General features: G+C 35.7%; 1 protein-coding gene across 1 annotated transcript; it reads right to left on the reverse strand.

The window, feature by feature from the left end:
- Positions 1-635: 635 nt before the first annotated feature.
- Positions 636-9,726, reverse strand: LOC145617471 (COP9 signalosome complex subunit 2-like). Its single transcript, XM_081672173.1, has 12 exons — positions 9,455-9,726; positions 9,253-9,345; positions 5,710-5,788; positions 5,018-5,258; positions 4,851-4,925; positions 4,624-4,758; positions 3,658-3,845; positions 2,749-2,817; positions 2,573-2,663; positions 2,240-2,374; positions 1,026-1,138; positions 636-941 (listed from the first exon to the last, which is right to left on the reverse strand). The coding sequence occupies exons 1-12, from the start codon at positions 9,462-9,464 to the stop codon at positions 851-853; spliced, it is 1,320 nt and encodes a 439-aa protein (XP_081528299.1). The 5' UTR covers positions 9,465-9,726; the 3' UTR covers positions 636-850.
- Positions 9,727-14,615: the final 4,889 nt, after the last annotated feature.

Below are 14,615 nucleotides of genomic sequence, written 5' to 3' on the forward strand. Positions count from 1 at the left end.
GAGAGAAAAATTGGGGAAAATGTTGTCTACGTTGTATGACATAGGAGAGATAAAATTGGGCTTTCTTTTTTATGAATATCATAATTTGAAATGACAAGTGTAGGTTTAGAATTTCAATATATCAAAAAATACTCGTCTTCATAATCTTGGATTTGGGCCAAATTCAATTCCCAAATTCTAAACATATCCAAACAACATAATTGGGTCAAATCCAGAATTTCAAATGAAATTCTAGTTACCAAACAGGCCATTAATTAATTTGTTACTTTCGTGAATTAATGTATCAAGGGTTAGCACAATGTGACTAATACTATTAAGTATTCTAGTGAATTTGAGTTGTATTCTTTTTTATGTAGCATCCCTACTCACCACAACCTCAAACTTCCTCTACTCGGTGCCCAAATTATCATTTGAATCTCCTGTTTTGTACTAGGCTTGCACTCTGAGGAACCAATTCAAAGACTCAGACAAATAGGCAAGGTTTGCTTACTGAGAAGCTAAACCGCTCCTAAATGAATAAACCAACATTTCAAAAACATAAGGCAGTACAGAGTTTAATCTATAAGATGGAACACTTTCTACGGATTGACCAGCAACAGACCAAAACCGATGTATAGCATATTAACTACAGTAGATGCACGGCACAAAAGGCTCCCAATTACAGGTATCTTTGAGAAGCAGCAAAGATAACCAAGTGTGGGAAAAGAAAAATATTTGCAAAATATGACCGTTACCAAGACTATACTCCAGCTCCAGTACGAAACCCATTTGTCCAACTGTGTCCCCATTCAAGTAAAGGGGTGAAATCACAAAAATTGAAGACAATCAACCAGCCATACAAAGAGCAATCTCAACCAACTCTATTGTTGACTGTTTGATACAGTGACTTGAGCTGTGTGTTCCATTTGTCAACAGCTGTATACTTCTTCATTCCCTTAGACCTGCAAAACACAAGAATCAGTTACTACCGTTGCAATTAGGATTAACAGAATCAAATTTGAGAATAAAGAAACACCAAAATTTACCTGTCACTGCGCTCTAACAGTCTATTCACTTGGTCTATGTGTCCTTGAACTCTGTTGTCCAAAATTAGAGACACTAACAACTGCTCAACGTCTGCTTCTGGGACATTAAGCTCCTGAGGACAGAACAAAAAAGTCAAGAGAATACAATTTAGTTGATATACTGATGAACTTTATCCATCACCCCCAGCAAAATTTTAACATATCCCATCAGCATCCTCCTAATCATCACCATTATCACCACAACCTTTACTTGAGAGCCACTACAGATCTCTACCCTAAACCTCCATTCCTAGCATAGCTAACAGATCTCTATTCAAGTTTGCATTGCAACATCTAGAAGTCATGTTTAATGACTTGAATCTTACAGAGTAGAAAACAAGATAAGGAGGTGCATCCACGGAACACTTGATACTATTTCTTATAAAAAAAATATATTGATAGCGTGGAAACTAACAACCCCACTTACGGAATTAAGGCTTTGATTGATTGATTGTGGTAACTAACGACCCAAAAGTATTAATAGTCCACGCATGTTCAATAGGACATTTGATGTACCTTTTCACAACATTTCCACAAGATCAATTTGATAACAATCTCCCATATCAGTTGCACAGATGATAAGATCTACAGGGTTCACAAACAAATAGGCAAACCATGTAGTGCATTGGTATAAACTCTTTTTTTGAAAATAAGGGGATATCAGAGTCTACATAGTACATAACTATGATCATTGACTTTTCACTCCCGACTATAAGAGCACAATTTTCTCAGCCTAGTCCCACAGGGAAGGTGTGGATAAGCACCTTGAGTGAAATTACATTACTGATCCTTCTTATCAGAATGACCATAGACCAACTACAAAACTTTATGCCACTGCAACCCCCTTCAGAGAAAAGGACACACTTTTGTAGTTTTTTGCATGACGACATAAGATACATAAATACACTTTCCCAGCACCAGGTGTTTCTTAGACAACCTACTGTAGAGTTGTTTTCCCAATTCTGTTGGTTATCCAAGCAACATAATCAAATAAAAACATAATTCCCAGCAAGTATATAACCATTACAAAGAGACTAGACCATCACATATAGCTATATCACTATGGTAACATCATTAACAAGTACATGAAGATAAACACAGTACAGTAAAATAGGCTACCGCGGATAATTATGTTAAGAGAGTTTTACTTTATTTTATTTATTTATTTTTTTTACCTTGGATATGAAAGGTATTCTGATTCTTGTGTATGGCTTGATTAGTTTGAGCAATACTTGTGTTCTTATATTCTTCAACAGGTCTTCAATGTAATTTCTGATGAAGGGATCATCCATAATTGTCCTCCTGTTACTCTGCAGCATCAAACAGTTATTCGTAAAAAGGTCAAAATGTGAAGGCAAACACAATTTCTTAAACATTTTTAAAATATACAAAGTAATAAATGGTTTCAAAAAAAAAAAAAATTAAAAATTAAAAAAAAATAATAATAATAATAATAATAATAAATAGAAAGCATATTCTAAAAGGTGAAAATCAGAATTCATCCAGACCTTCAAAATCTTCTCAAACTCCAGAATCTCATTTCTCTGATAAGCTGCTATCAAATTTGTCATTGCCAAGATTTCAGGGTCATTTTTGTAACTGCAAAAATAGATGAAGTTCATAAGGACCGTGTACGTCAAATTATAACAGCATGAAGAGAGAAGAATAGAGATCAAGAGCATACGGCTTAGCCTCTTGTCCATCAAATGGATTCACCTCAGATTCCATTAACATATTTGCAAGTACCAAATATCTGTCAATAAGGATAAAGGACTATGTGAGACAAGGAGAAACGAATCATCAGAACATATGACAAAATCTTATGTCCCAAAATAAGAGTGAATTTGTATCTAAATTCAAGTCCCATTTATCATTAGCTAAAAATGCTTTGTTTCAGAAACTACATAATAATTCAATCCAACCCTTTATTCAGTAGGCCAGATCAAAGGGCTGAACAATATACAAAGGATAAAAGATAATATCAACAACAGATTGACAAGAATTGATCCCCCTCTCACCACAAGGTTGGAAGGTGGACGCTCAACCCCTAGTGTTCCAACTCAACTAACTAGATCAGTATCTATTTAAAATTTTATATATATATATATATATATATATATATATATATATATCCCCTTAAACATTTAGTCAATAGACAAAACTGGAAGAATTTTCAGACACAAAAGAGAAAAGAGTCCATGCATTGTACAAAGACAAAGACATATATCCCCTTAAACATTTAGTCAATACACAAAACTGGAAGAATTTTCAGACACAAAAGAGAAAAGAGTCTATGCATTATACAAAGACAAAGACATAACTTACAGCCCAAAGCCCTATGTTACAGTGTAATCCAGGATTCACTACTAGCAATCAGAAGAAAGAAGGATACAAAGGTCAAAAGTAGGATATGGTTATTTGCAGATAGATATCTGTGAGCAGTGATGTACTCTGATATCCAAGAGTCGAAATCTTAGTTGGCAGAGAGAGTTTTAAAGTGACATAAGACTTGGGAAGAATTAACTTTACAGATGTGATATAGAGATTCACTTCTAAAATCAATTGATAAAACAAAAGGATTACTGAAACATACTTCAAACATTGGATACGCCGTTGGTTTCCAGCTTCATCATAATTCTTGAATGCTTCAAAAAAGTCTGTTGCTGCTTCTGCCCACTGACGCTCTGCCATGTGCATTTTCCCTCCACATTCATGAATTATTCCCATTATCCTTGGATGTGGTATTGCGGACTTAACAGTTAGTGCCTTCTGATACAGTTGCTGCAATTGAACCACATCAATCTATGAGATGAGCGATCATAAAAGACTTAAACTAAACGAGACCACATAGAGATGATGGCAACATATCACTATAAAATTGATAACAATAGAAAATTTTTAACAAATTGGAGAACTCATCATAAGTTAGAGTTCAGAAACAACTACAAAACAGATACATGTGTACATCAACACCCAAAACCAGAAAAGTCTACATGTAAGAATTGCAACTTACAACAGTGGCAGTTAAAACATATCACAGTACATGATGATATGGACTGCAATCACAGCAATTGTTCTAGTATACATAAATTGTATATTTAAATTTCAAAAAAGGTTGCAGTTAATTTACAGTGATTACACATACAAAAGTAAATTACATAATTATATATTCAGAAACCCAAGCTTCACAAAATGTAAAACTTAAATTCGTATTGATCACAAACCCAAAGACAACAACAAATAGAATAGTAATTCTGAACACTTCTATTTCAAATGCAGGATTTTAAAAAACTTTATACTTCAAAAGGCAAGATTCCGAAAATGAATTAATCAAACTATTTCATACCCCTATTGCAGGATTTGCAGTCCTCATTTCAAGGCCATTCATTTTTCGAAAGAGATAGTATTCCATACAATCATCAGGATTCTATAGTTCTAGTAATTAAGTAATTTTTTTAAGTGAGCAGAGAGCCAGAGAGTACAAATAAGACGCCCAAAAAAAAAAAAAAAAAATTAAATAAATAAATAATGTCGTTTATGTTGTGCTGAATGTGCCCACCTTGAGTTTCTTGTTGTTCTTGGTCTCGGTATACATTTGAATCTCAATTGCATAAACCTCCAACAGTTGAGTTCCTTTCTTTTGATCATCTGTACCATCTTCTTTTTGACATGATTTGTGAAGTTCCTTCAATATCTGTCAAATCCAAACAGAGAGAAACTATATCACAAACCTCAGTTGGTAGTATTATCACTAACCACAAAAGAAAATACACAGTTACATGAAACCTTGTTCATTCGCCCATATTCACCCATGTCAAACCAGATCTTGCAAAGCTTTAGATTAGTTTTGAACCACAGTCTCTGCAAAATGAGAAAGCATGGCATTAACACAGTGACATTTGAAGCAGAGAAATGCCTATATAAGATAAACTGCAAATGCAAGAAACCCTCACCTCATTTTTAGCCTCTTCAAGAGCTCTCAGGGTTGTTTGGTAGAACTCTTGCAGGAGATCAAAATTGTGGCTGGCTGACCCAGAAACAAAATCCATAATGTTGTTTATACATTTTTCACTATAATTTCTTGTTACGGCTGATTTAATGTAAGTCAACATCTCTCTATATGCTTCCATCATCTCTTTATACTTTCCCAGTCGATAATACAGCTTTACTGTTTGCTTTAATGCCTTGAAACCCCTAAATGATGAATCAGAGGTCAGAAAATGGTGTTGTATTAATAAATAAACCTACAGTTATATAAATTCTGACACATTCATAAGTCATCTCTTGTGTAGATCCCTGAACAGTGAACACTGATCTCCAAATGAGCTTGTTTGCATCAACCCACTCAACTTGTCAAAATACGACTGACTACATAACAGTCATTTGTACACAGGTAATCAGCCAAAATGATATCCGCAATAGCCCATTTACCATTCCAAATTCAATTTTAGCTATCTCGACATGATTGTTCCCTTTTACTCTACAAAGTAAATTTCGCACACAATATTCTTTTCAAATTCACATTTCTAATGTTTAGACAATATACAGTGCAAACCACCTGAAGCGTGTGCTAATTTTCTGAGCAAGTTCAGCAAAAACTAAATTCAACTTGCTAAACAATAAAATTTGTATATGTAAAGCTTACCAGTCTGCTTTGTCTGGTTCCATGCTAACCACCTCAGCAAAACCAGCAAGAGCACCTTCAGGGTCAGTTTCAACCAATCCTAGAAACATAAGGGGCAACAGTGTCAGATATGTCACCACAGCCTTTTTTTATTCTGTTGGGGGCACAGGGGCAGAATATTCACTGGACCATGTCCAACATCTTACAACATGATTGGAGTCGAATTAAAATTATGCATCTAGGGTGACTGGGGAATCAGATGGTATATGATCAGCAGGGAACTCAAAGTAAAACTGACATTGACTGAGGAAAACTGGAAACAGTGACATGAATGAAAATTTTACCATACTCCTCTTATATAAAAATACATTTATACACAAAATTGTACAGTTTTAGTAGAGCTGTCAAAAGCTGACCCGACCCGAAATACCTACCCTAACCCGACCTTAACCCTAACCCGTCTGAACCCGAAAAAAATGGTTACCCGAATCCGACCTAACCCGACCTGAAACCAACCCTAGACCCGAGTTGACCCGAGTATTTGAGACCCGAACCTGACCATGAACCGACCTATAGAGGACCCGACCCGAATGTGACCCGTAAATTATTGACCTGAACCGAACCCGACTCGAACCCGAGAATGACCCAAACCCGATTTAACCCGTCAAAACCCGAATTCAACCCGACCTGTTACTAACCCGACCCGAGGTCAACCCGACCCGTTCCTAACCCGACTCGAATTTAAACCCGACCTGTTACAAACCCGATTCGAAATCAACCCGACTTGTTATTGACCCGACCCAAATTCAACCCGACTTTTATTGACCCGACCCAATTTTAAACTCGACCTATTACTAACCCGAATTTTAGGATTTAGGAGTTTTTAGGATAAAAAGAGTACTCCGTATTGACTTTTGAGTTTCAGGCTTTTTTTCAATTTATTTTGATTGATTTTCATTTTCCTAATTATCTTCAACTTCCGATATGAGCAATGAGCTTGAGCTATATGAGGAGATTGAGGATATGAGATGATAGAGGTGAGTGAGGTGGAGCTATATGAGCTGTCAATGTTTTTTAAACGCATTTGAGGCAGTATGAGGTGACTGAGGTGGTAGTGATTTCAGCCAAATGTATCTTCCTTTTTTTTTTTTTTTTTCCCTAAATTTATCTTCAACTTCCATATAAGTATATAGCTACTTAAAATCCTTTTAATGGTCCTTTTTTCAAAATTTATTATTATTATTATTATTTTATTTTTTTTAAGTTTTTGACTTGAACCGAACCCGACCCAAACCCGAGAATGACCCGACTTAATTATAACCCGCAAAGTATTGACTTGAATCGAACCCGACTCGAACCCGATAATGACCCGACTTGATTATAACCCGCAAATTATTGACTTGAACCGAACCTGACTCGAACCCGATAATGACCCGACCTGATTATAACCCGAAAATAATTGACTTGAACCGAACCCGAACAGGACCCTAACTCATTTAAACCCGAATTTAACCCGACTTGTTTTTCACTCGACCCGAATGTAACCCGACTTTTTATTGACCCGACCTAAACCCGACCCTAACCCGAAAAGATGTATGACCCGACCTGACCTGACTCAAGCATGACCCAACCCGAACCCGACCCACATAGGTCCTGACATTAACCCGTATTGACCCGACCCGAGATGACCCGACCCACACAAACCCGACTCAAACCCGACCCATTTACCCGAATTGACAACTCTAAGTTTTAGTCATAGGATGTTTGGAATCAAATAAATTATCAATATAAACATCCTATGATTAGCCAATTACATAGATGTAGCTGTCATTTGGTCACATAAATCTATTGAAGTATGAATAGTAGCAATGATGTCAACTCTTACTTCCCCAGGGGGAACCAGAATAGCTCAATACAAGATCAAGAGAAAATTAAGAAGTAAAAGGATATGGGAACCAAAGCCTTAATCACATACATTGTTAGAGGCAGAACTTTTCTACCTTAGTTCACCCTGAAATATTATTTTTTACTAGGTAGTACATCCTTTGCAACACAAGAACCCCCAACAAATAATTTCAAGTTCAGGTGTTGTTTAAGGTGCTTAAATGACACATACAGCCACAATCACCAATAAATAACAGAGCAGCAACATAATCATGACTCCCACCCAAATAAAAGATATTAATGGCATTTGTGTCAACTTCTAGATGCTTCATCATACACTTATTAATGGCATTTGTGTCAACTTCTCTCAATCTCAATGTCAAATATATTCACCATCTTTTGACCTAGCACAAGGTCCCCAAACAAAAGATATACAACCAAAAATCAATCATGCTAGATTTTTCATGTAGAAATTAATGGCATTTGTGTCAACTTCTCTCAATCTCAATGTCAAATATATTCACCATCTTTTGACCTAACACAAGGTAGTCCTCTTTGACTTCCAAGCCAGCCTACTCCTGATGCACAAATAATTAAAAAACAGAAATGGAATCCAGATAACAATTCTAGTATCATCATTAATCTCACCTCATCTAGCACCCATTCATTAACAAAGATAAAGAGGAAAAAGTATACTTCCCCTGTGCACATTACATGTTACATAAGCTATTTGACACAGAGTTTTAAGAGTTTGAGTTGAATTTTTTTTTTTTTTTTTTTTTTTGTGACAGTTTGAGTTGAACTTGTTAAATAATATATAAGTAGAGTCTGTTGGGATTTAATACTGTAAAAAAGAGAAAATAATTTAATAGTTTATTTAAAAGTAAGGGATGTGAGAAGAAAAAAAAAAACAATTTTGCAACCTATGCCTCTAGATTCACCAGATCAATTTCTTCCTTTTACCCCTATTCTGAGCTTGTTTAAACACAAAATAATCACAAACTATTTACACTCCTAACCAGTACAAGGAGAGAGTGAACAGAGGGAAACAAAATCTATTCCTACAGTCAATTTCCTTATCCCAAACTGATGTCTTCCCTTTTCTCAGCCCAAGCAGTATGAAAAAAGGCAGATGCAAGATCAAGGTTTTTCTGCCTCATTCATCAACTTCACCAATACTATTATGTACAACCACCTCATACAAGATACAAGTCCACCACAGCTCCTTCTACGATTAACCTTGCAATATAAAGCACAATCTCCAAGAAATGGACAATTATCATGCCATTAGAATATTTTTCAAAGTTGTCTTACATCATAAACCAGATTCCTTTACACTAACACCCAATTTCTTGTCAATATAAAGGATATTGATAATTTGAGTCAACCATAAAGGCATTGCGAAGGCTGATTGATACCCCCATTTTTCCCAATATTCCCAGTAAAGAAAACAAACTATAGCAAACATTGCCCCGAACACCCACAAGTTCTGATTCACAGAAGAATCAAGAGCAGAATAACGGTATAATTTTCCAAGATATTAACAGTAAAATTCACAAATTGCAAAACTAATCATGAACTCAAAAGGGCATTCTCAAATTGCTATACTAATCAATAATTCAAAGGAAATCCACATATCGCTATATTATCCATCAAATTGAAGAAGCATCGAAAAATAACCTTTGGAATTATAGTACTGATTCTCAATGTCAACATCTTGCTCGTCTCCATCATCGTCGGAATACTCAAATCCGTAATCTTCCATATCCGCATCTGTAACAATATTCAAAGAAAATGAAATTGATTAAGCAAATGAAAAGCGCCATTAAAGCAAGAACTAAAATACAACAGAAAGCGACGAAATTGAAAGCGAAAATCTCACCGGAAACCATGGTAGCGCAGATAATCGGGGCTCAAAGCGTCTGGAAAAACCCTTGAAAATTTGAAATTAAAATTATCAAATTAGGGTTTATACAAAGTGAAAGAATTGTCGGGAAAAACCCTTGAGAATTTGTTGTGTGATGTTAAGGAAGAGAGTTTTAGCGAAAAACGGAAAAAGAGTGATGAAAGGGTGGAGTATAAAGAAGTGCAGTAGAAGTAATCGTTTTGCAGGATTTATACTGGTTTGTCTAGATAGTGACTGGGGTTTGAGCCAATATGTCATTCAAGTATTCTACGGATTTGGATCTGTTAACATGAATCGTCCTAGGTCACGAGGAACCGTATGCAAAAAAAAAATGTACTCTATACTAAAGACGAAACAAAAAAAAAGTGTTACAGCGAAGGTAAATGGAAAACGACAAAAAGAAAAACCCAACATGCCAATCTCTAGATTTCGGTAAGTTAACATAAATCATCACATGTCACGAGGAACCGTAGTTATACTAAACGGAAAAAAAAAAAAAAAAAAAAAAAAAAAAAAGAGAAAGGGATACAACGAAAGTAAATGGTAAATGACAAAAAGAGGGGGAGAAGGGGGGGAATGATATATGTAACCCTAAGGGCTATATATATGCATTAAATATTCTTCTTAAAATGTTAGTAAATTGGGAATTCATGACAAAAACAAGTGCAAATCGGTATAATTAATGTTTATTTATTCTCAATATTTCCTTTTTTAGCTTTTTATACATAGCCAAAAACAAAAAAAAATCTATCTTTGTCACAAAAAAAACAAAAAAAAAAAAAATCTAAAACATTCATAGAAAGAAAAAATGGATAATGTAAAGTGAAAACCTAAAATTACTGCTTAGTGTTAAAAAATAAATAAATAAATAAAAATAAAAAAACACAATATTAAACAGAGCTAAACACTCTTTCAAAAAAAATTATATATATATATATATGCAACCCTAAGGGCTATATATATATGCATTAAATATTCTTCTTAAAATGTAAGTAAATTGGAAACTCATGACAAAAACAAGTGCAAATCGGTATAATTAATGTTAATTTATCCTCAATATTTCCTTTTTTAGCTTTTTATACATAGCCAAAAAAAAAAAAAAAAAAAAAAAAAAAAAAAAAAAAAAATCTAAAACATTCATAGAAAGAAAAAATGGATTGTGTAAAGTGAAAACCTAAAATTACGATGTAAATATATGATGCTTAGTGTTAAAAAAAAATTAATAAATAAAAATAGATAAATAAATAAACAGAGCTAAACACTCTTTCAAAAAAATAAAAAATATAAAACAGAGCTATACACATAATTGGGTTGTTTAATATTAACACATAATTTAGGTGCAAAAGAAATTGTATAAAACTATGACATTTTCTCGAGCATGGATTTGTCCCTCGTCTCCACTTTATCAATCATCATATTTTGCTCAATCCTTGAAGACTCATATCACTCTTAATCACTTTCCTCCAAGTTTCTTTAGATCTTTTTCTATTCCTCATGATCCCATCACATTTCCACTCTATCTCGTGATTAGAGCCTCACTCAATATTCAATTTACATAGTCAAACACCTTTATGTGATTTCCACAACCTTGTTATGATCTCAATAGATACAACACCTACAATCTTCCTAATTTTCTCATTCTTCACCGATCCTTTCTTGTATTGCCACACATCTTTTCTTATTCGATTTTGAAAATTATTGTCATGATATTGTAATTTATAATGAGTAGCAAAGCATTTGAATATCCCATTGTTTGAATCAAATCATCTCTCATAGAGTCATAGATTTGTCTACCATAATAATAAAAATACATGAGAATTATCATTGACTATAGGATGAACGACTTGATTTCCTATCATATTCAAATTCATATATGCAGTGCATTGACATGAGGATACTTTGTTGCTCCATGGATAGATACAATTAGGGGCCGTTTGGTTGGGGGGAATCAACTGCCCCAATTCTCTTTGTTGTTGTTTGTCTAACACTTTCTATCATTCCCTTTCCCCTCTCCATTACCCCAAATCCTTCCAACTTCATTCCCCACCCCCCTAGACTTTTCCATTCCTTTTCCTTAGCCACCCCTCCACCACCACACCCACACCTAGCCACCACCCTTATACCTTACCTCCACCACCAAGTCGCACCTCCAAGGCTCCACCGACGGTCGCTGCCCCTTCCCCGACGTTCGCCACCCCTTCCCCGACGTTCGCCGCCCCTTTTCACTGCTAAACGGCCCTCCCCCACCATCGAAACCCTAGGCGCTAGGGTTTCGAGGGTGGGGGAGGGCCGTTCGACGAGTTTCACGACGAGTTTCAGCGGTGATAGGGTTTTATGGGCTAAGGAAGTTTTTGGGGGAGGGACGACCTCCGCTGGGTCGGCGAGGGACGGGGGAACGCTGGCGAACGGTGGGGGAGGTGCGGTGAGTGGTTTGGTGGCTGAAAAAGGTGGAAAGCTAATGACTTAGGTGGTTGTGTGGTGGTGGTGTGGTGGTGGGAATAGAGGGATTGTTTCCCTTTGTTTTAAAACAAACAACATGACAAATTTTAGGTATTTTCATTCCATTCTCTTCCTTTCCCTTTGTTCATTCCATTCCGATTACCTCGTGCGAACCAAACGGCCCCTTATATGTTTTCTAAACCTTTAACATATGTATTTTAAGAGGGAGCCCCAATTACTCACGATGATAAACCTAGGTTTATCAAGAGGTAAGTTTGTAAATTCCAGCATATAGTGAAGGTTAGTTTTGTAATTTATGAATAACACCGTTAATTTTTCACTGTCATCACCGACCACCTTCTTCCTCCTTTCATCACCGACCCATTACCTCTTCATCTTCTTCATCTACTTCCTTCTTCAATCATCTCCATCTCCTTCATCACTCACCTTCGTCAACCACCATTTTTGCCACATGCCATTTTTGTCGCCCACCATTTTCAGCACCGAAATCGAACGAAGAAAACCCTAAGATAAAAAATTAAAAAGGAGAAACAAAGGGCATAGTTAACCCTAAAGGGTAGTTGAGTTTTCTCATCTCCATTAAATCTGCTCGTGAAGTGGTGAAGTAGTAGCCATTGAAGCTGTTTCCAAGCTTTCTCTTTGCTCCATTGAAACTCATCTTACGGTGTTAGGTTAGTGAGTTTTGTGGCCAGTTGTACAAAGAAATAATTCTTTTTATCATAAAGCACCAATATCTATGCAATTTATTTACAAAATTGCCATTTGATAAACAAGAACATTGATAAACAAGAACATTGCTATAAACACGAATTTGCTCTTATTTCAAGGAGATTTTAGATTTGGATAATTTTTGGGATTAAAGAGAGGCTATAACAGAGGTTAGATAGATGGTGAAGATGATGGTTAAGAGGAGGGGAAAAGTGGTTGTGCTTGAAAGAGAGAGCATGAAGATAGTGAATCTTGATGATGGAAGGAAGAAGAGAGGCTAAGGAAAGACAAGCTAATTCACCATAAGTGGACATCTTTTCGATCATCGGGTTCTTAGTTGATGATGGAGGGGAAAGAAAGTCAATTCACTTGAAGCAATGCTATAACAATCTTAGATTTTGAGATGATTTTGTAATTCACATTACATGAACTACTAGGACAATTCTCTGAGATAGTGAGATGGATGTAACTTTTTAATCTTTGGAATAAGAGCTTAACAAATTAAGAAAAATAAAGCATTAAATTAATATAAACATTGTTAGATATACAATCAGCTGAATTGTAAAATTTACATCACACTTTTCATAAAGCTTTATTCTTTTTCATGATGTTCATGAATCATGATATAACCATTTTTTTCATATGCATGTACAAACATGCTCATTTATTAACAAATGGCTTTCTTATATGAGCAAATGAGTTCCTTCCTGCCACAAGGAGATTGCGGGACTTTTGGGAGGCAGTGGTAGCTGAAGGTAAAGCAATGGTAATGGCAGCTAAACTTGCCCGAAATTTTGGCTACAAAGGAGCAATTTTCGAGTCTGATAATCTCTCCCTGGTTACGCGCCTCTCGACCGCTTCTATACGTTTTGATGGACTCCAATATATGCTCCTTTGCTAGCCGTCAAAAAAAAAAGTCATAGTTGCAGTGCATGTACAATAAAATTTGCTCTTTTTGTTACTTTTCAATACATCAACTTTCAGATTGTGATATTGATTTACCAAAAACTACAGAATCGCAAAGAATCTAATATTAAACGCATTGCATTGGAATAAGATCAACCAGGGATCGAATTATGAGCACGAGTACTCAAATAAGATGAACTTCAGATAGTATTCCTTTTATCCTGCACCTCAAAGACTGAGTACCGTTCTTTGTTTGCTTCAACTTTTGTATTCTAATTTTTCTCTCTCTAAGATTTGAGAGCATTTCTCACTAAAAGTGAGCTCCTCCTAGGTTGCTAGGGTTCTTCTTGTTTATCTCTTCTCAGATTCAATCTATTTCCCAGATTCTTTACCTTCCTTTGCTCAGATTTGGTATAGGGTCTGTTTAGCTCCTGCAAAGTGGGAAAGATTTCAATTTCTTGCTTGTGTCTTTGGTTTTCTGGTTGTCTTTTTATTGTTCCAAAGATCTGTTTTCTTGGTGGTTTAAATCCTCGTTTTTCCATAAAAGGCCTAAACCTTTCATCTCCCTTTCTCTTATTCCAACAGCTGCATTTGCGCCTCCTTCGGTTTGCTCACCCAATCTTTTGCTGAGCTTTTATTGCACTAATGCTACTAGTGCAGGGATCTTGTAGAGGAGGCGGCTAGTTATTCATAGTATTTAATTTGCTCAGTTATTGTTCCCCATGCTTGTGGTGGTTTAACTCCCAAGAACTCTTATCTTCTATAAATGCTATAGTACTTCTGAACGTTACTCATTCAATTTCATTCCATTCTTCTGTCTGTTTCCTTCTTCTTTCACTTCTTCTATCTTTTCCTACTTACTCTTCTCTCTCTCTCCTTTCTGTCTTATTCTTCTCACTTTAGTTATGAATAACCACGAAAATAATTCTCCACCAAAAACCAATGATGAGCAACATCATATGGACTTAAGAGGGGGCCCTCTTATACCGAATCCACCAGATTTCGATCTGGAAAATAGTAATATAAACTATAACTCGAGTGTCATTGGAATATTCATGGGTCC

This window comes from Chenopodium album, chromosome 26 (genome assembly GCF_948465745.1).
Source record: "Chenopodium album chromosome 26, dcCheAlbu1.1, whole genome shotgun sequence".
NCBI lineage: Eukaryota > Viridiplantae > Streptophyta > Magnoliopsida > Caryophyllales > Amaranthaceae > Chenopodium > Chenopodium album.